This window comes from Orbicella faveolata, unplaced genomic scaffold, assembly GCF_042242905.1.
Source record: "Orbicella faveolata isolate gen_17 unplaced genomic scaffold, um_ofav_v1 contig_25, whole genome shotgun sequence".
In the NCBI taxonomy this organism is placed as follows: domain Eukaryota; kingdom Metazoa; phylum Cnidaria; class Anthozoa; order Scleractinia; family Merulinidae; genus Orbicella; species Orbicella faveolata.
Genome location: NW_028301553.1, coordinates 26,324,839 through 26,347,500, shown reverse-complemented (window position 1 = coordinate 26,347,500; position 22,662 = coordinate 26,324,839). Strand labels below are relative to the sequence as shown.

The following is a 22,662-nucleotide window of genomic DNA, read 5'->3' as shown; positions in this document are numbered from 1 at the left end:
CCGCTAGCATGATTTGGTAACTATTTTCTTCATCGTTATTACCAAAGATATCAACATTCGTCTTCCTTCCGAACTAAACTAGTACCCAGTTCTCCTGCAGAGAATGCTGGATGAAAAACATGGGCTGTCCACGTGATCAAACTCCGCGAACTTGCTGTAAATCTAAAATCTTTCTCTCACCTTTCATCCTTTGTTATTTGAAGATCCGGCCCCAAAGAGTAGGATTTTTCAGCCGGTTTGGTCATAAATAAGGTATAGGTTTTGGCTATTTTGGTTATAAATAGGGTATGGTTTAAGCACTCTACTGTTGAAATATCAACCGAGGTCTTTTTAAGTTCATGTTGACCAAATCGAAATCGACACCCAAAAGCGAACAAAACAATGAAGGACGTCGATATTTTTACTTGTAAATAATAATTATTATTTGAATAAAAAGACGTGGTTCAGTTCATCTCGACAGAACGCAGAGGTTTCCGTCCACATTAAACCCAAAGCCGGCGTTATCAAATTCCTTCGGTTTGAAGAGCGTTTTCGAGAAGCTCCGTTTTCGTGACAGATTAGAGTGCACGGTAGGCCTAACCGGAGAAATAAAGCTGCGTTTTCAAATTTCTCCGGTCTAGTTTGGACGGGGCCTAAACCTCCAGCTCGCATCGAGTTGAACAATTAACACTGACAAAACATTTGTATCTCTGCGTCCCTATATGTTATATTCTTTATTAGATACAAAGATGCAGTAATATGTAGTTTGTGTTTGACATATACTTCAGCCAACACTTTCTTAAAGGTACCTTAAAGCGGAACTAAGTAGAGTACATTTTATTTTCACACCATTGGAAAAAAAATAATAAAACACCTACAGAATGAGTTAAATTCGAAGTTTCTTATACTTCAAATGTACACGGTACTTGTTCAGTATAGGTAAGGAAAGCAGACCGATGTTGACTTTCCATCTGAGATATATCTTGGAGAATCTTTCCACAGTAAAAAATTAACGTCTGTAACCGGCTTGAATTTTATTTTGAAAACACGTCAATCACCACAAAAGCGTTTTAAAGCTCTGAACAATTACATAACTAGTTGTTTTATTTCCTCTCGCAGTAAGAGATTATTCTTCAATTGTCAACATTTCGAAGTCATTTATTAATCTTCGCCAGTGGGAAGACTTAAGGCGCCTTGCCTTTGAATATCTAACAATGTTTCAAATTATCGATTCGCCCGCAGACCGCACAGAGATAGAGAAACTAAAATCACCGTTGATCTCTCTTAAAAATAACAGTAAAAAAAATACGGGATTCCCTGAGATTATCACTTTTTTAATCGACAAGCATATTACGATTGTTCGAAGAATGTTAAAAACTTTCTTCGTTGTTAATTAAGTTAGAAAACACCCATATGCGTTGGAAAGACCGCCAAGCGAAAAACGGCAAACATTGTGGGTTGATTTTTAATATTCCTGCGGGGGTCGAGAGTGGAAAAAAATCTCTCGAATTGCGATTCCTGAGATTGGGCTAAATTGTTTGACTTTTCTCGGCGTTCCCGGATTTCGTATCAGCTTTAACAAGTGAGATTTCCAACAAGCAACAGGGGGGCAGCCAGAAATTTATTTACAATGCATAATTTAATATTTTACTTGCGAAGACTTCCTGCCTCACAAAGAGAAAATAGTTCGAAAATCTTTGAAAATTGTCAACATTTTTTTTGTAACAGGATTAAAATATCGCTCAAGCATTCGTTGGAATAAAGGCTTAACTTTCCTTCACGTTGTTATGTACCAGCCACAAGAATTCAGTGTTGTTTTTTCATACAATGTTAGAAAACGCGACCGAAACATCTGGCCATTTCAAATAAATGTTCGTTCGTCGCTTAATTATTTATCGTATTCAACAAATAGAAAGTCAAATTGACTTACAAAAAGAGTCATAACTTCGCAAACTCTCATGTTAGGGATAATTGTGTTTCATGTGAAGACGAAATTGGATCGGCAGTGCGAGCTAAATCGACACTATCACATCCAATGTAAACTGACGTATCCCTTTGAAAAAGTCTTTGGTTTCTAACGGCAGGGTGAAGATTGCGCTATCATTGTTCATTGTTATCAGAGGATGTCAATACGCTCTCAATTTAATGTTTTGGAACATGCCAAGTCAGAGAACGGGCAAAACATTGTGCGCCGACAGAAAGTCCTGATAAACGTTCGTGGCGAGAAGTTCGAGACATACGAACACACTTTGTCTCGTTTTCCGAAAACTCTGCTCGGCTCTCAAACTAAACGAAGACGCTTCTACAATCCTATCAGGAGAGAGTATTATTTTGACAGAGATAAGGCAGTTTTTAACTCGATATTGTTCTATTATCAGTCAAACGGCATACTTTCAAAACCCGAAACCGTCTCTTACGAGATATTTTCGTCGGAGCTGAAGTTCTTCCAACTCGATGGCTATTTCGAGGACTCCGATGATGAGCTCTCTGCTGAGCTTGCAGAAGCGAGACGAAGAGCAGCGGAGAGTTTACCTTGCGTGCGAAAAATCAGGAGAACCCGTAGAAACGTGTGGAGGTTTTTTGAACAGCCCATAACCCCGGCCGAACGAACCTACACTAAGTTTTCTCTGATACTGACCGTTTTATCAATGGTTTCTTTATGCCTGGAAACTTTACCAACGGTAAAACAGAGCCAGTTTCAAATTCAGCGAGGAAATGCAACTACGGAGGAAATCACGGTGGATTATGACATTGTTTGGTCTGCCGTTGAAGTCGTTTTTACAATCTGGTTCAGCGTAGAATTTCTCCTGCGTTTCTTGTGCGCGCCGAAGATCGCAAAATTCGTCCTGTCGTTTAGTACTCTCGTCGACATTACGGCGTTGTCGCCTCTGTATGTTAAAATCATCGTTCAGAGCGTTACAGATCAAAAAGCGAGCAGTGTGGTACCTTATCCAGTTCTGCGCGTACTTCGCTTGGTGAGATTGCTCAGATTGAAGCGATACAGCGTAGGTATACGATTGTTATTTGAAACAATCATAGACAGTCGTGAGCACATGAGCTTGTTCGTCCTGTGCATCGTATTCAACACCGTTTTGCTCTCCAGTTTCGTGTATTTTTCCGAGGGCGAGGGGGAAAGCTCGCAATTTACCAGCATACCAGCGACGTTTTGGTTTACGATAATAACACTGTCAAGTGTTGGTTATGGAGATTATGTTCCGACTTCAGCGTGGGGAAAACTGGTGGGCACGTTCTGTTGCATAGGCGGTACTGTGGCCATGTTTTGTTTTACTCCTGTGCTCTTCACGGAGTTTCGCAAGTCCTGGCAGCGTTATTATGCCGAGATGCTAGAAATTAAGGCTCAAAGGGGTGAAGATGTTAGAGAAGACGATCAGGTTCACTATAGAAGCCAAACAGTGCGTTTAAGATGTCAGGACGAAGTGTCTCAGGCATTGCTCGAGAGAGCCAACGTCCACGGATAACGCGGAAATTAAATCGCTTTTATTTACCGTCAGCTCTTTGTCTCGAGAATGTAATCGCGAGATTTCCTTTATTAATACAAGTACTTTTCTCTTATAACTCATGAAGGCAAAACTCTGTGGTTTATGTAGCCGCACTAATCAGTTGAGTCAGTTCGCGGTTTTCAGCTCTTAAGCCTCGCTGATCAGTTTAACGATGTTTTAAATTCTTAGCAAGATACTTCAAGTTTCCCTTGAGCTCTTAACACTCAGTGAAAACCAAACTAATGCCACTTATCTATGTGTATTTTTAATTTCTCTGGGTATGATTAACTAAGGAAATAAACTAGGAAGAAGAAATACTAGTCATTAAGAGTTCCCTTTTGTTTGACTCTGAGCAAATCACAGCCAATTTCAGTTTCATTTCAAGTTAGTGAGTTGAAATGGTAAGATTTCATTAAGTTAACACCCCAACGAGGTCACTTTTCCATTTATTCTCATCTTTGTGTTTACATCCTAAGAGAAGTGCAACTCCTCATTCCGGCTATGTTATAGTGCGACTTTTTTTAATTAAGTTCACCTGCATTCATTAAAAATCAACCGCGTCATTAACAGTCTGTATAGACTAAATGTCTTATCGATCCTTCTTAAAAACGCTCAGCAAGCTAGAAAGCTATTGATATGCTATAAGCCTTGTCCCTCTTTGACCCTCTACAAAGATTATATACAAACTAACAAAGGAAAAGCTGGATTTAAAAGACTAAAACAACGCCAAATTATGAGATAACAGAAATCACGAAATAAAGCCGAGATATAAATGCAAACTCGATTAGGGCCCCGCGCCAACTGATCAGAAGCAACAAGCTAGCCGATAATACAATTATGGCATGGACATAATAAAATTATCGCATGAATTAAGAATAAATAAGGCCATCTTGCTAAAAAAGATGACCGACTAACTTCAGCTAGCATACAAATAAAACAAAATGAAGTTACCTTTTTTTCTATGTTTTAAGAATTTGTCAATAAAAACACCCTTACATTTACCAGGTATTCCAATATCACATTTTAACATCGCGTCGTAGTTCAAATCTCTGATAATTTTCTTCATCTTCACAGATCGGCAATCATGGACTTATTCTTAAACAATGCTACAAATTTTAGTCTTTAATATGTCAAAACTTCCCACAGAAGTTGACGCGAAATTTCATATGTGGTTCATCATAAAATCTTAATAACCTCCGACGCCAATCGACGAAACAAAACTTATCTCGCACGTCTGAAACGTGTTTTTATTTTTCCGGAAGAAATCAGTTAATTTTTAATGCAATTTCCCAAAGCTATTTTCGCACAGAAACCTTTGAAAAGTAGTTCTACCACAACGAAGCATAATAAAATCTCCAAGACCGACAACTACAAACCATAAAAGCGAGTGTGAGTTTATTTTTAATTCTCGACAACTAAGCAGTTTCCCTTTTCGAAAAGGGAAACTGCTTGGTTGTCGCCAACGAGGTTCAAAAGCGAAGTTTTTGGCCGTTTTTCTAGTGTGTGGTAATCATTGGTTTAGTTTTCGACAACTATCGAGACTGCGTTGTCAGTGGACAGTGGTATCAACATGTGTATTGTATTTTGAGCATGCGTAGTGAACGTTAGTTCCCAAGGCCTCGCTGACCTGACTTAACTAACGCTATACTGTAAGGAATGGGCACTTCAGACACTATTAGTTGTCGATAGCAAATATTTGTCGACAACTAAGTGTCTAGTTTGTGGAGGTCCTTAGTTTCATTTCAAGACAGTTTCCGTGGCTTAATGGAAGCAAACTCTCAGAAGCGCCCTGTCCACACTACGTCGGAGAAATTTGAGAAGTCAGCTTTATTTTCACAGTTTGGCCAACCGTCGAAAACCCTTTTCAAACTGGAGGAATTTGAAAACGCCGGCTTTGCGTTTTAGATTGGACGGAAAACATTTTAAAAACGGAGATTTTCGAAACCGATGACGATAATCAAGTGTGATTTCCCTGACCGAGTTTTCTCAAACGCAAATCCAAAATGACCGTTGACTGTTGCGTTTTCAAATTTCTCCGGCAGAGTGTTGTCGGGGTCTTAAACGTAATTACAAGGTCCTCTAAAATTGAGATTAAGTGTTTTAAAGCATAGTTAATACAGTCCCCTCTATAAACTATGTTTAAAGATACTTCTAGAACACGAAAAGCCCAATTAACCAACAATGGTTTAAAAACACAAATGTATTTCGACATGCTGGCTAGAATTCTAAAAATCTTCTTTCTCATGGTTAACTAAACTAAGCCAAAAAAACATCATTCCCTGATCTGTGTATATAGACTAAAAGCAAGGAAAAAACTCCCTTTGAACATGTTTTGTTCCTTTGTAAAAAGAATATAATGGCTTTGTTCCACAAAAAATTCTCACCTCTAATACTGACGCTCAAACATCTCACTTCGTCTCGCGTGGACAGCTATTCTAAAGAAAATTAAATTTAGGCAGCATTATTCAAAGACACTTTTAGCATTGGCCCTCGACAAAATCTAATTCTAATTATAACTTGGAAATTAAGAGATATTGTCATAACACAAGTTGTACACGTTTCGTATTGACCTATTTGCACGTAATGTTTAACGCATTATTCGTAGTCCTTGGTAAATACGACCATTAAAATTTTTAACAGTACTTAGGATCTCTTTTCAGTTCTTGAGAGCGCCATTTTTTGAGATCGCATAGTTTAGGAAAATCTACCAAAAAAATGCCATTCTTAGCAAAAAAATTATGACTTTCTCAGTTTCAATCATTTCCAATGAACACGCGGCAGGGACAAAGGTTATAAACTTTTGTCAGCAGGGAAAAGTTTCAACATAACTGCGTCTTGCTAAAATTTACTGCTTTGAACATGTTTGGATCTCTTGTGAAAAAGATGAAAGCAATTGATGATGCTGGCTTTGTTCCACAAAAAAGTCTCACCTCTAATATATGCCAAAAAATCACACCTCGTCTCGCGTGGGACACTATTCTAAAGAACTCCGATGTCTTTTGTTCGCGTGTTTAATTAACGAGTTTGTTTACTTTTATTGTAATTTGTAAACCAACAAGTATATAAAGAGCACAACACAGACAAGATTTTAACTCATTTCAACTCGTCAGCAACGAAGGTCTTATAAGCGTTCATCATGAAGTTCTCTGCGGCGTTCTTGGCGATTCTTTTCGTCTTGGTTCATACACAGCAAGGATTCACCAAAACTAAGTAAGTGAAAATATTTGTACGTTGGTAAAGCCACGCATTATGTTTGGAGAGCGTGGAAAGTGAGCCACGCGCGCGCTCTAGCTTCGTTCGTATCTACAAGAACATCATTTTGACGAGTGCTTCCAAAAACATCACTGAAAAACAATCTACTTAAGATCATACTCGAGTAGAACGCGATTTCGCAGCATTACGCGCACTTTTATCGAAGCTATTTACTATCAAGAACAGTAACTGTTAACTGTCAACTGTCTTGGTTCGTACCCAGTAAGGACTCCCCAAAACTAAATAAGTGAAAATATGTGTACGTTGGTAAAGCCACGCAATATCTTTGGAGAGCGTGGAACGTGAGCCGCGCGCGCGCTCTTGCTTCGTTCGTATCTACGAAAACATCATTTTGTTGACTGCTTCCAAAAAGACATCACTGAGAAACCATCTACTAAAGATCTTACTTCTGTAAAACACAATTTTGTAACATTACGCGCACTCCAAGATCTTACGAAGCTGGTTACTATGAAGAACGCTGACTGTTACAAAACATTAGTTGTGTAAGCAGAACAAAACTTAGCTGCATTATCAACTATGTGATTTTCTCGGCGGGTATTTTATTCTTAATCTTAAAACTTCACACAACTCTTTTAGTAACCTGATGATAATTTTTATTTTCTTTCAGATCCGACAAAGGCACAAACAGCATTCTTCGACAAAAGGTAAGTTACTTACACACAAGTATGCGTTTTCAAAACAAGATATATAGTGTTAATTAAAACCAAAGTTACGGTCCGAACATCCAGTCCTGTTGCTCGCTGTGTACTAAAATTTAGAATTTTACCTTGGAACTGGTCAAGTTTAGTTTGATATGAATTGCTTTGTATTAAATACCCTGTTTACATCAAGACAAAAAAGTGTTTAGCTATTTTAAAAGTGGTTCAAATTTCCGAGTTTCAAAAGAAAGTTCAAACGGCTCCTACAGAGGATTAAACTCTCCGTTAAACTGAGGCTTTTAGTTTTCCGTCATCCGAATTCCTTTGTTTATCGCCATATGGTAGTTCCTGGATTCACTATAAGTAATTGTTTATGTGATAAACACTAACGTATTTGTTCGTTTTTCAGAATTATCCTTTGTTGCTGCGCATTGTGAAAGAGGGAGGCCATCGTGGATTGGCAGAGTGTCGACACCAGTTTAAAAACGAGATCTGGAACTGTTCCCTGGATAATAAGAGTGTACGCTTGCCAGTCTTTGTGAAAACAACTTTGCTGTTTGGTAAGTACCAGAGAATTTCTTTGCTTCTAAAATGTTTAAGGGAGAGTTTCACGGTTCGGCGCTTGTCTGTGTTATTTACTCACCCGTGCACGCTTTTTGGCAAAGGCCTAGTTTTTTATTGCATGTTTATGAAGCTATAGTAAGAAACTTACCTCCTTGCGCAAGCAAATGGCCGTAAAATCATTAACCGTAGAATAAATCTACGGGTCAACATTAAACTCAACGGTCGACAGCGACGATAAAATCCTATGAAATTTTCTGACAATTCTGCTCATCCTTCATTCTGCCACGGCTAACTATAGGACGTGATTACTTAAATACATCTGAGTGGGGTTTGTACAGCGATAACATTGATAGGAAGCGAATTAAAGGTTTTTTTTTTATTTAGAGACATGCGCCGAACCGTGAAACCTTCTCTTTCATTGGCCATGTTTAGTCTGCCGGTTTAACTCTTTATCGCAAAAGAACTGCCTTGAACATTCTTTTTTGGGGGTTCTAAAATCTAGCGACGCTGAGTGTGTTTCTTTCTCGCTATAAGTAATATTTTGAGTAATGTTTAGTCTTTTGCTCCGGGTAATTTTAAATATGGCTGCTGAAATTGAGCGAATGACCAAAAGTTGCCTGTTGTTTTCAATTATTATTTTCATGCCATTTTGTTCGGTTATATCCATTTTTAGCTTTGAGCGTTCTCGATTGTCCATAAAAATTAGACTTGATTTACTGTCGGATGTAGGTTGAAAAATTTACTTAAAATTCAATACTCCTATACATCGACATTTTTACCTTGATTGCAGAGCTTTAGTCTCCTCGACTTTTTCCCTCCTTAAACTACGGGACTTGTAACTTTGTTAAAGTATTGTATGTGAATCTAATTGTTTTTCTTTGCTTCATTGCAGCCACTCGAGAAACAGCTTTCCTTCACGCCATCAGCTCAGCCGCCATCACGCACGAACTCAGTTATCAGTGCCGACTCAACAGAATACCCGGATGTAAGTGCGGCAAGACAAGAAAACAACCAAAAGCAAACAGCGGCTGGCAGTGGGGAGGCTGCAGTGATGACATCAAGTTTGGAGAGAAGGGGACGAGACGCTTTATTGACAAACTGGAGAAAGGAAACGACGCCCGTACGGCATTTAACCTGCATAATAACGAAGTAGGAAGAAAGGTAAATATCGTCTTTTGTTCATTTGAAAAACAACCTAGAAACTCACGGCTTAGGATCTCTTTACTGTTTGGATATAGATTAATTTCGTTTACGTCAAATTCTCTTTCAGTTTAAAGTCTCATAGGTTAGTTATATGACACGCTTAATTACAGTCTGTAAGCCTTAACTTGTCTCAAATCGATGAAAAGTTTTAGAAGATATTTCAAGTGAGCGGCATTGCATTGACAACTCCCGTTCACATTAGGTCCAAAAAGTGATTTAAAACCCTTTACGCAAAAACACTTATTTGCTATCACAACTCAATATCGGCTTTTTCAATTACTTAGTGATGTAGTTTCTGTAAAGCTGAGCATCTATGACTTATTTTGCCATACAAAGACTACATAGCGACCAATCAATTTGAGGAAAATGTAATATCAAGAAAATTCTTTACCCAACACTAATCATTATATGTAGTCGTCTCATGATCAGTTTAAGTGATTGAATTAGTGCTAATTCTAAGGGCAATATTGCTGTATTAACTTCGTGTTATGGCTGTTTTGATCAGTTTATTTTGAACTTAAGGAATCAATCTAAGCTTTCGCCTTTTACTCATTGCGATTGCGCTATTTTCACTCAGGTTGTTCGATCAAACCTCAAGAAGGAATGCAAGTGTCATGGCGTCACCGGAAGCTGTAATTTAAAAACTTGCTGGAAGCAACTGGCGCCGTTTAACGCCATTGGATCAGAACTGAAACAGAAATACCGCGCAGCTGTCCGAGTAACATTCCTGAACAACAAACTTCACAAGCGAGACAACAACCGAGACAGACTGGTGACCGCAAAACACAAGAAGCTGGTTTATCTGGACACCTCCCCAGACTACTGTGTCAGAAACGTCACCGCCGGTTCTCCTGGAATGCTGGGAAGGTCATGCCGAAGTGACGTTGTACCTAGCAAGGAATGCAGATCTCTTTGTAACTCTTGTCAATTGCGACATCAAACTGTAGAACATTATAAGCAGGTCAAGTGTAGATGTAAGTTTGTTTGGTGCTGTACTGTTAAATGCCACTTATGCAACGTAAAGTATTCGCTAACTACTTGTACCAAATAATTGGTTGCCAGTTTTTCGTTTAAAGTAATGTTGTGGAGTGAAGCAAAACATTCGTTAGTCTCATTGTATATATTGTTTGATAAGTTAGGTTAGGATACAAGTATTTTCCAAATAGTTAGTCTTAAAGGTTAAGATTTAGTTCTACCTAACAAGTTATTGCACTGTTGCCTGTATATAAAGTTTAATCAGTTAAGGGTAGGATCCAAGTATTTTCCAAGACAGTATCGCGCAGTGGGTTGAACATGTTATATTCATGAGTTAATTATATGTAATAAACAGTGTTTTGATTGTGTAAAAGCGTCCACCTTTTATTTTCAGTAAAATGTAGACAGTATTCTGTCGGGCTCAATGAACGCAAGCGCTTGTACCACTAGCGCGCTTTTGCTGTAGTATGAAATTTAATACCACTAAAAATGTAGGCGTTCAAATGACCCTTATCGAGGGACGGAAAGGAACTACAAATTGTCAAGCAAAGGATGGAATAAGAATCACGCAAAACTCAAACATTCCGTTTACAGTGATTTTCAGTTGAGTGTCGTAAAACCAAACCAATTACTTACCAATTAGACTACTCATCCAATCTCAAGCCGTAGTGAAACCAAAACCAAAGTAATTGCCTGATTACTTTCGGCATTCAATGGAAATCCACTCTAGAACTCGATGAGGATCAGTAGAACTCATCAAATGTTGAATGTTTACAGTGGTCATGCAATGCAGTTAGCACAACGAAGCATAATAGAATCTCCAAGACAGACAACTACAAACCGTAAAAGCGAGTGTGAGTTTATTTTTAATTCTCGACAACTAAGCAGTTTCCCTTTTCGAAAAGGGAAACTGCTTTAGTTGTTGCCAACGAGGTTCAAAAGCGAAGTTTTTGGCCGTTTTTCTAATGTGTGGCAATCATTGGTTTAGTTTTCGACAACTATCGAAACTGCGTTGTCAGTGGACAGTGGTTTCAACATGTGTATTGTATTGTAGTTAGTTCTCAAGGACTCGCTGACCTGACTTAACTAACGCTATACTGTAAGGAATGGGCGCTTCAGACACAATTAGTTGTTGATAGCAAATATTTCTCGACAACTAAGTGTCTAGTTTGTGGAGGTCCTTAGTTTCATTTCAAAACAGTTTCCGTGGCTTAATGGAAGCAAACTCTCAGAAACGCCCTGTCCACACTACGTCGGAGAAATTTGAGAAGTCAGCTTTATTTTTACAGTTTGGCCAACCGTCGAAAACCCTTTTCAAACTGGAGGAATTTGAAAACGCCGGCTTTGCGTTTTAGATTGGACGGAAAACATTTTAAAAACGGAGCTTTTCGAAACCGATGACATGACGATAATCAATTGTGATTTCGCTGACCGAGTTTTCTCAAACGCAAATCTTTGCCCTTAAAACGTGTCTGTAACTTAGTCTTTAGCTCACTCACTCTACTGTATTTTTTTTTCTTTACCACTTTAACACTTGGTTTTAGATTTTGCCTGGTGTTTCAAAAAGTTGAGTCCTGATGAACGCAGTGTTGAAAATATAATTCAGTAATAAAAGAACTTGAAATTTATTGACCGTAATGACAAATCATCTTAACTCTTTTTGTCATAACCATTTCCATTGAAATTCTTGGCTAGTAAAACCTCATTTCTGCGACTTGTTTGATTTTAGCTCAGTTTTCACAAGTTGACGAAACCCGCTCTAACGTGTTTGGAACTCGTTTGAAAAGAATGAAAGCAATTAAAGATAATGGCTTTGTTTTACAAAAAAGTATCACCTCTAACATGTGCGGAAAAATCACACCTCGCCTGGCTTCGCATGCCTTCAGTAAGACGCTTTACCAGCCAGAAATGTCTTTGGAAATGATTAAAACAAAAAAGTTAAGGTATTCATAATTTTTGAGTACTAGTTCTGAGTTAATTAAATCTTGAACACTGCATTCATCCGGCGCCGTCATTTTAAAAAAAAAACTGCTGTGATATGCCCTCTCCAAAGTTGCCTGATTTCAATGCCTTTCATGTTAACTTACATTGACGTCAGGACAGTAAAGTTTTTCCCGCCTGCTGAATCCTACTTGGTCAACTCAAATTTCAGGCGCGCCAGCCGTCTGCAAGGATGACGTGTATATGTAAAACTTCACAAACAGTTCCTTATACGTAACCTAGTAACAAGTGTATTTCGACATGCTGCTGCTAAAATTCTAAAATCTTTTTTCCCATGGTTAACTAAACTAAGCTAAAAAAAAGAAAAACATCATCTTCTGATCTAGGTATATAGACTAAAGGCAAGAAAGAACTCCCTTTGACATGTTTTGTTCCTTTGTGAAAAGAATCCACGCAAATTAACAAATACAATGGCTTTGTTCCATAAAGAAAAATTCTCACCTCTAATACTGAAGCTGAGATTTCTCACTTCGTCTCGCGTGGACAACTATTCTAAATTAAATTTAGCTAACATTATTCAAAGACACTTTTAGCATTAGCCCTCGACATAATCTAATTCTAATTATAACTTGGAAATTAAGAGATCTTGTCATGACACAAGTTATACACGCACGTCTAGTATGTACCTATTTGCACGTAATGTTACACGCATTATTCGTAGTCCTTGGTAAATGCGACCATTAAATTTTTAAACAGTATTTAGAATCTCCTTTCAGGTCTTGGGAGCGCCATTTTTATTGAGATCTCATAGTTTAGGAAAATGTTCCGAGAAAATTTCATTCTTGGAAAAAAAATAATGACTTTCCTAGTTTGAATCATTTCCAACGAAAACCCGGCCGGGACAGAGGTTATGTTAAACTTTTGTCAGCGGGGAAAAACTCCAACATAAAAGCGCCGTGTAAGAGTTAAGTTGACTTTGCAACCTCGACGGTAAAATTTACTGCTTTGAACATGTTTGGATCTCTTGTGAAAAAAATGAAGGCAACTGATGAATCTGGCTTTGTTCCACAAAAAGTCTCACCTCTAATATATGCTGAAAAATCACACCTCGTCTCGCGTGGGCAGCTATTCTAAAGAACTCCGATGTCTTTTGTTCGCGTGTTTAATTAACGAGTTTGTTTACATTTATTGTAATTTCTAAACCAACAAGTATATAAAGAGCACAACACAGACAAGATTTTAATTCATCTCAACTCGTAAGCAACGAAGGTCTTATAAGCGTTCATCATGAAGTTCTCTGCGGTGTTCTTGGCGATTCTTTTCGTCTTGGTTCGTACACAGCAAGGATTCACCAAGACTAAGTAAGTGAAAATATTTGTATGTTGGTAAAGCCACGCAATATGTTTGGAGTGCGTGGAACGTGAGCCACGCGCGCGTTGTGGGTTCGTTCGTATCTACAAGAACATCATTTTGTTGACTACTTCCAAAAAGACATCACTGAAAAACCATCTACTAAAGATCTTATTTTTGTAGAACGCAATTTTGTAACATTACGCGCACTGCAAGATTTTACGAAGCTGGTTACTATGAAGAACACTGACTGTTACAAAACATGAGTTGTGTAAGCAGAACAAAAATTAGCTGCATTATCAACTGTGATTCTCTCGGCGGGCATTTTACTCTTAATTTTACAACTTCACACAACTCTTTTCGTAGACTGATGATAATTTTTATTTTCTTTCAGATCCGACAAAGGCGCAAACAGCATTCTTCGACAAAAGGTATGTTACTTACACACAAGTATGCATTTTCAAAACAAGATAGTGTTGAAACCAAAGTTACAGTTTGAACATCCGGTCCTGTTGCTCGCTATGTACTAAAATTTAAAATTATACCTTGGAACTGGTCAAAGTTCCCCACTGGAGCTATGTATGTTATCCGCTGTTGTCTTAGGGTCAAGACGAATGGAAAAATTAAAGTTTAGTTTGATATGAATTGCTTTGAATTAAATACCCTGTTTACATCAAGACAAAAAAGTGTTTAGCTATATAAGTGGTTCAAATTTCCGAGTTTCAAAAGAAAATTCAAATGGTTCCTACAGAGGATTAAACTCTCCGTTAAACTGAGGCTTTTAGTTTTCCGTCATTCGAATTCCTTTGTTTATCGCAATATAGTAGTTCCTGGATTCACTATAAGTAATTGTTTATGTGATAAACACTAATGTATTTGTCAATTTTTCAGAATTATCCTTTGCTGCTGCGCATCGTGAGAGAGGGAGGCCATCGTGGATTGGCGGAATGTCGACACCAGTTTAAAAACGAGATCTGGAACTGTTCCCTGGATAACAAGAGTGTACATTTGCCCATCTTTGTGAAAACAACTTTGCCTTTTGGTAAGTACCAGAGAATTTCTTTGCTTCTAAAATGTTAAAGGGAGGGTTTCACAGTTCGGCGCATGTCTGTGTTATTTACTCACTTGTGCACGCTTTTTGGCAAAGGCCTGGTTTTTTATTACATGTTTATGAGCCTATCGTAAGCAACTTACCTATTTTCGCAAGCAAATGGCCGTAAAAACATAAACCGTAGAATAAATCGTACGGGTCAACATTAAACTCAACGGTCGACAGCGACGATAAAATCCTCTGAAATTTTCTGAGAATTTTTGTCATCCGTCATTCTCACACGACTAACTCGGTATAGCATGTAATTACTGAACTACATCTGAGTGAGGTTTTTAAAGCGATAACATTGATAAGAAGAGAACAAAAGTTTTTTTTGATTTAGAGACATGCGCGAACCGTGAAACCCTCTCTTTCATTGGCCATGTTTACTCTGCCGGTTTAACTCTTTATCGCAAAAGAACTGCCTTGAACATTCTCTTTTTGGGATTCTAAAATCTAGCGACGTTGATTATGTTTCTTTCTCGCTATAAGTAATATTTTACGTGATGTTTAGTCTTTTGCTCCGGGTAATTTTAAATATGGCTGCTAAATTTAAGCGAATGACCAAAAGTTGCCTGTTGTTTTCAATTATTATTTTCATGCCATTTTGTTCGGTTACATCCTTTTGTAGCTTTAAGCGTTCTCGATTTTCCATAAAAATTAGACTTGATTTACTGTCCGATGTAGGTTGAAAAATTTACTCCTATACATCAACATATTTACCTTGATTGCAGAGCTTTAGTCCAGTCGACTTTTTCCTTCCTAAAACTATGGGACTTGTAACTTTATTAAAGTATTGTATGTGAATCTAATTGTTTTTCTTTGCTTCATTGCAGCCACTCGAGAAACAGCTTTCCTCCACGCCATCAGCTCAGCCGCCATTACGCACGAACTCAGTTATCAGTGCCGACTCAACAGAATACCCGGATGTAAGTGCGGCAAGGCAAGAAAACAACCAAAAGCAAACAGCGGCTGGCAGTGGGGAGGCTGCAGTGATGACATCAAGTTTGGAGAGAAGGGGACGAGACGCTTTATTGACAAACTGGAGAAAGGAAACGACGCCCGTACAGCATTTAACCTGCATAATAACGAAGTAGGAAGAAAGGTAAATATCGTCTTTTGTTCATTTGAAAAACAACCGAGAGTCTTAGGGTCTCTCCACTATTTGACAATCAATTAATATCGTTTACATCAACTGCTATTTCAGCATAGCTGTTATATCAGAGAGCGAACTATTTCAGTTTAAAGTCTCGTGGGCTAATTATATCACACGCTTAATCGAGCCTTAACTTGTGTTAAATCGACAAAAATGTTTTAGAAGATATTTCAAGTGAGCGGTATTGTATTGACAGCTCCCGTTCACATTAAGTCCAAAACGTGATTAAATCCCCTTACACAAAAACACTTTGTTATCGCAACTCAATATCGGCTTTTTCAATTGCTTAGTGATAGTGTCTGTAAAGCTGAGCGTCTCTGATTTGTTTTGCCACATGAAGACTACATAATGACCAATCAATTGGAGGAAAACGTAATATCAAGATAATTCTTTACCCAGCATCAATTATTATTAAGTGATTGAATCAGAGCTAATTCTAAGGATATATTGCTGTATTAACTTTGTGTTATGGTTACTTCGATCGCTTTATTTTGAATGCAAGGAGTCGATCTAAGCTTTCGCCTTTTACTCATTGCGCATGCGTTATTTTCACTCAGGTTGTTCGATCAAACCTCAAGAAGGAATGCAAGTGTCATGGCGTCACCGGAAGCTGTAATTTAAAAACTTGCTGGAAGCAACTGGCGCCGTTTAACGCCATTGGATCAGAACTGAAACAGAAATACCGCGCAGCTGTCCAAGTATCATTCCTGAACAACAAACTTCACAAGCGAGACAACAACCGAGACAGACTGGTGACCGCAAAACACAAGAAGCTGGTTTATCTGGACACGTCTCCAGACTACTGTGTCAGAAACGTCACCGCCGGTTTTCCTGGAATGCTGGGAAGGTCATGCCGAAGTGACGTTGTACCTAGCAAGGAATGCAGATCTCTTTGTAACTCTTGTCAATTGCGACATCAAACTGTAGAACATTATAAGCAGGTCAAGTGTAGATGTAAGTTTGTTTGGTGCTGTACTGTTAAATGCCACTTATGCAATGTAAAGTATTCGCTAACTACTTGTATCAAATAATTGGTTGCAGGTTTTTCGTTTAAAGTAATGTTGTGGGGTGAAGCAAAACATTCGTTAGTCCGACTGTATATATTGTTTGGTAAGTTAGGTTAGGATACAATTATTTTTCAAGTAGTTAGTCTTAAAGGTTAAGATTTAGTTCTACCTAACAAGTTATTGCACGGTTGCTTGTATACACAGTTTAATCAGTTAAGGGTAGGATCCAAGTATTTTCCAAGACAGTATCGCGCAGTGGGTTGAACATGTTATATTCATGAGTTAATTATATGTAATAAACAGTGTTTTGATCGTGTAAAAGCGTCCACCTTTTAATTTGAGTAACATGTAGACAGTTTTCTGTCGGGCTCAATGAACGCAAGCGCTTGTACCACTGACGCGCTTTTGCTGTAGTACGAAATTTAATATCACTAAAAATGTAGGCGTTCAAATGGCCCTTATCGAGGACGGAAAGGAACTACAAATTGTCAAGCAAAGGATGGAATAAGAATCACGCAAAACTCAAACATTCCGTTTACAGTGATTTTCAGTTGAGTGTCGTAAAACCAAACCAATTACTTACCAATTAGACTATTCATCCAATCTCAAGCCGTAGTAAAACCAAAACCAAAGTAATTGCCTGATTACTTTCGGCATTCAATTGAAATCCACTCTAGAACTCGATGAGGATCAGTAGAACTAATGTGTGGTAATCATTGGTTTAGTTTTCGACAACCATCGAAACTGCGTTGTCAGTGGACAGTGGTTTCAACATGTGTATTGTATTGTAGTTAGTTCCCAAGGACTCGCTGACCTGACTTAACTAACGCTATACTGTAAGGAATGGGCGCTTCAAACAATTAGTTCTCGATAGCAAATATTTGTCGACAACTAAGTGTCTAGTTTGTGGAGGTCCTTAGTTTCATTTCAAGACAGTTTCCGTGGCTTAATGGAAGCAAACTCTCAGAAACGCCCTGTCCACACTACGTCGGAGAAATTTGAGAAGTCAGCTTTATTTTCACAGTTTGGCCAACCGTCGAAAACCCTTTTCAAACTGGAGGAATTTGAAAACGCCGGCTTTGCGTTTTAGATTGGACGGAAAACATTTTAAAAACGGAGATTTTCGAAACCGATGACGATAATCAATTGTGATTTCCCTAACCGAGTTTTCTCAAACGCAAATCCAAAATGACCGTTGACTGTTGCGTTTTCAAATTTCTCCGGCAGAGCGTTGTCGGGGTCTTAAAAGTAATTACAAGGTCCTCTAAAATTGAGATTAAGTGTTTTAAAGCATAGTTAATAGAGTCCCCTCTATCAACTATGTTTAAAGATACTTCTAGAACACGAAAAGCCCAATTAACCAACAATGGTTTATAAACACAAATGTATTTCGATATGCAGCTGGCTAGAATTCTAAAAAATCTTCCATCTTATGGTTAACTAAACTAAGCTAAAAAAAAAGCATCATTCCCTGATCTGTGTATATAGACTAAAAGCAAGAAAAAAACTCCCTGGCTTTGTTCCACAAAAAATTCTCACCTGTAATACTGATGCTCAAACATCTCACTTCGTCTCGCGTGGACAACTATTCTAAAGAAAATTAAATTTAGCTAGCATTATTTAAAGACACTTTTAGCATTGGCTCTCGATATAATCTAATTCTAATTATAACTTGGAAATTAGGAGATATTGTCATGACACAAGTTATACACGTCTCGTATTTACCTATTTGCACGTAATGTTACACGCATTATTCGTAGTCCTTGGTGGACAACTATTCTAAAGAAAATTAAATTTAGCTAGCATTATTCAAAGACACTTTTAGCATTGGCTCTCGATATAATCAAGAAATACGACCATTAAATTTTTGAACAGTATTTAGAATCTCCTTTCAGGTCTTAGGAGTGCCATTTTTTTGAGATTTCATAGTTTAGGAAAATCTACCGAAAAAATGCCATTCTCAGAAAAAAAATTATGACTTTCTCAGTTTCAATCATTTCCAATGAAAACGCGACACGGACAAAGGTTATAAACTTTTGTCAGCAGGGAAAATTTTCAACATAACTGCGTCTTGGTAAAATTTACTGCTCTGAACGTGTTTGGATCTCTTGTAAAAAGGATGAAAGCAATTGATGATGCTGGCTTTGTTCCACAAAAAAGTCTCACCTCTAATATATGCTAAAAAATCACACCTCTTCTCGCGTGGGACTCTATTCTAAAGAACTCCGATGTCTTTTGTTCGCGTGTTTAATTAACGAGTTTGTTTACATTTATTGTAATTTCTAAACCAACAAGTATATAAAGAGCACAACACAGACAAGATTTTAATTCATTTCAACTCGTCAGCAACGAAGGTCTTATAAGCGTTCATCATGAAGTTCTCTGCGGCGTTCTTGGCGATTCTTTTCGTCTTGGTTCGTACACAGCAAGGATTCACCAAGACTAAGTAAGTGAAAATATTTGTATGTTGGTAAAGCCACGCAATATGTTTGGAGAGCGTGGAAAGTGAGCCACGTGCGCGCTCTTGCTTCGTTCGTATCTACAAGAACATCATTTTGACGAGCGCTTCCAAAAACATCACTGGAAAACAATCTACTTAAGATCATACTCGAGTAGAACGCGATTTCGTAACATTACGCGCACTTTTATGGAAGCTATTTACTATGAAGAACAGTAACTGTTAACTGTTAACTGTCTTGGTTCGTATCCAGTAAGGACTCACCAAAACTAAGTAAGTGAAAATATTTGTGCGTTGGTAAAGCCACGCAATATGTTTGGAGAGCGTGGAACGTGAGCCACGCGCGCGCTCTTACTTCGTTCGTATCTACGAAAACATCATTTTGTTGACTGCTTCCAAAAAGACATCACTGACAAACCATCTACTAAAGATCTTACTTCTGTAAAACACAATTTTGTAACATTACGCGCACTCCAAGATCTTACGAAGCTGGTTACTATGAAGAACGCTGACTGTTACAAAACATTAGTTGTGTAAGCAGAACAAAACTTAGCTGCATTATCAACTATGTGATTTTCTCGGCGGGCATTTTATTCTTAATCTTAAAACTTCACACAACTCTTTTAGTAACCTGATGATAATTTTTATTTTCTTTCAGATCCGACAAAGGCGCAAACAGCATTCTTCGACAAAAGGTAAGTTACTTACACACAAGTATGCGTTTTCAAAACAAGATATATAGTGTTAATTAAAACCAAAGTTACGGTCCGAACATCCAGTCCTGTTGCTCGCTGTGTACTAAAATTTAGAATTTTACCTTGGAACTGGTCAAGTTTAGTTTGATATGAATTGCTTTGTATTAAATACCCTGTTTACATCAAGACAAAAAAGTGTTTAGCCATTTTAAAAGTGGTTCAAATTTCCGAGTTTCAAAAGAAAGTTCAAATGGTTCCTACAGAGGATTAAACTCTCCGTTAAACTGAGGCTTTTAGTTTTCCGTCATCCGAATTCCTTTGTTTATCGCAATATGGTAGTTCCTGGATTCACTATAAGTAATTGTTTATGTGATAAACACTAACGTATTTGTTCGTTTTTTCAGAATTATCCTTTGTTGCTGCGCATTGTGAGAGAGGGAGGCCATCGTGGATTGGCGGAGTGTCGACACCAGTTAAAAAACGAGATCTGGAACTGTTCCCTGGATAATAAGAGTGTACACTTGCCAGTCTTTGTGAAAACAACTTTGCCGTTTGGTAAGTACCAGAGAATTTCTTTGTTTCTAAAATGTTTAAGGGAGAGTTTCACGGTTCGGCGCATGTCTGTGTTATTTACTCACCTGTGCACGCTTTTTGGCAAAGGCCTAGTTTTTTATTGCATGTTTATGAATCTATAGTAAGAAACTTACCTACTTTCGCAAATGGCCGTAAAATCATTAACCGTAGAATAAATCTACGGGTCAACATTAAACTCAACGGTCGACAGCGACGATAAAATCCTATGAAATTTTCTGACAATTCTGCTCATCCTTCATTCTGCCACGGCTAACTATAGGATGTGATTACTTAAATACATCTGAGTGGGGTTTGTAAAGCGATAACATTAATAGGAAGCGAATTAAAGGTTTTTTTTTATTTAGAGACATGCGCCGAACCATGAAACCCTCTCTGTCATTGGCCATGTTTACTCTGCCGGTTTAACTCTTTATCGCAAAAGAACTGCCTTGAACATTCTTTTTTGGGGGTTCTGAAATCTAGCGACGCTGAGTATGTTTCTTTCTCGCTATAAGTAATATTTTACGTAATGTTTAGTCTTTTGCTCCGGGTAATTTTAAATATGGCTGCTAAAATTAAGCGAATGACCAAAAGTTGCCTGTTGTTCTCAATTATTATTTTCATGCCATGTTATTCGGTTATATCCTTTTGTAGCTTTGAGCGTTCTCGATTGTCCATAAAAATTACACGTTTTGATTTACTGTCGGATGTAAGTTGAAAAATTTACTCAAAATTCAATACTCCTAAACATACACATTTTTACCTTGATTGCAGAGCTTTAGTCTCGTCGACTTTTTCCTTCCTTAAACTATGGGACTTGTAACTTTGTTAAAGTTTTGTATGTGAATCTAATTGTTTTTCTTTGCTTCATTGCAGCCACTCGAGAAACAGCTTTCCATCACGCCATCAGCTCAGCCGCCATAACACACGAACTCAGTTATCAGTGCCGACTCAACAGAATACCCGGATGTAAGTGCGGCAAGACAAGAAAACAACCAAAAGCAAACAGCGGCTGGCAGTGGGGAGGCTGCAGTGATGACATCAAGTTTGGAGAGAAGGGGACGAGACGCTTTATTGACAAACTGGAGAAAGGAAACGACGCCCGTACGGCATTTAACCTGCATAATAACGAAGTAGGAAGAAAGGTAAATATCGTCTTTTGTTCATTTGAAAAACAACCTAGAAACTTATGATCTCTCCACTGTTTGGATATAGATTAATTTCGTCTACGTCAAATTCTCTTTCAGTTTAAAGTCTCATACGTTAGTTATATGACACGCTTAATTACAGTCTGTAAGCCTTAACTTGTGTCAAATCGATGAAAAGTTTTAGAAGATATTTCAAGTGAGCGGCATTGCATTGACAACTCCCGTTCACATTAGGTCCAAAAAGTGATTAAAACCCTTCACGAAAAAACACTTATTTGCTATCACAACTCAATATCGGCTTTTTCAATTACTTAGTGATGTAGTTTCTGTAAAGCTGAGCATCTATGACTTATTTTGCCATATAAAGACTACATAGCGACCAATCAATTTGAGGAAAACGTAATATCAAGATAATTCTTTACCCAACACCAATTATTATATGTAGTCGTCTCATGATCAGTTTAAGTGATTGAATTAGTGCTAATTCTAAGGGCAATATTGCTGTATTAACTTCGTGTTATGGCTGTTTTGATCAGTTTATTTTGAACTTAAGGAATCAATCTGAGCTTTCGCCTTTTACTCATTGCTATTGCGCTATTTTCACTCAGGTTGTTCGATCAAACCTCAAGAAGGAATGCAAGTGTCATGGCGTCACCGGAAGCTGTAATTTAAAAACTTGCTGGAAGCAACTGGCGCCGTTTAACGCCATTGGATCAGAACTGAAACAGAAATACCGCGCAGCTGTCCGAGTAACATTCCTGAACAACAAACTTCACAAGCGAGACAACAACCGAGACAGACTGGTGACCGCAAAACACAAGAAGCTGGTTTATCTGGACACCTCCCCAGACTACTGTGTCAGAAACGTCACCGCCGGTTTTCCTGGAATGCTGGGAAGGTCATGCCGAAGTGACGTTGTACCTAGCAAGGAATGCAGATCTCTTTGTAACTCTTGTCAATTGCGACATCAAACTGTAGAACATTATAAGCAGGTCAAGTGTAGATGTAAGTTTGTTTGGTGCTGTACTGTTAAATGCCACTTATGCCACGTAAAGTATTCGCTAACTACTTGTACCAAATAACTGGTTGCAGGTTTTTCTTTTAAAGTAATG

General features: G+C 38.1%; 4 protein-coding genes across 4 annotated transcripts; all 4 read left to right on the top strand.

Moving 5' to 3' along the window:
* Window positions 1-1,861: 1,861 nt before the first annotated feature.
* LOC110068610 (potassium voltage-gated channel subfamily A member 2-like) lies at window positions 1,862-3,801 on the top strand. The gene has a single exon (XM_020776013.2). It carries the CDS (start codon window positions 2,103-2,105, stop codon window positions 3,456-3,458), a length of 1,356 nt encoding a protein of 451 aa, XP_020631672.2. The 5' UTR covers window positions 1,862-2,102; the 3' UTR covers window positions 3,459-3,801.
* A 2,814-nt stretch (window positions 3,802-6,615) lies between these two features.
* LOC149109683 (protein Wnt-8b-like) lies at window positions 6,616-10,208 on the top strand. Its single transcript, XM_089294137.1, has 5 exons — window positions 6,616-6,689; window positions 7,360-7,396; window positions 7,800-7,950; window positions 8,847-9,115; window positions 9,735-10,208. The coding sequence occupies exons 1-5, from the start codon at window positions 6,616-6,618 to the stop codon at window positions 10,206-10,208; spliced, it is 1,005 nt and encodes a 334-aa protein (XP_089150263.1).
* A 3,152-nt stretch (window positions 10,209-13,360) lies between these two features.
* LOC149109682 (protein Wnt-8b-like) lies at window positions 13,361-16,700 on the top strand. Its single transcript, XM_089294164.1, has 5 exons — window positions 13,361-13,434; window positions 13,818-13,854; window positions 14,315-14,465; window positions 15,350-15,618; window positions 16,227-16,700. The coding sequence occupies exons 1-5, from the start codon at window positions 13,361-13,363 to the stop codon at window positions 16,698-16,700; spliced, it is 1,005 nt and encodes a 334-aa protein (XP_089150290.1).
* A 2,348-nt stretch (window positions 16,701-19,048) lies between these two features.
* LOC149109681 (protein Wnt-8b-like) lies at window positions 19,049-22,632 on the top strand. The gene is made up of 5 exons (XM_089294134.1): window positions 19,049-19,122; window positions 19,793-19,829; window positions 20,234-20,384; window positions 21,279-21,547; window positions 22,159-22,632. Exons 1-5 carry the CDS (start codon window positions 19,049-19,051, stop codon window positions 22,630-22,632), a joined length of 1,005 nt encoding a protein of 334 aa, XP_089150260.1.
* The last annotated feature ends 30 nt before the right edge of the window (window positions 22,633-22,662 follow it).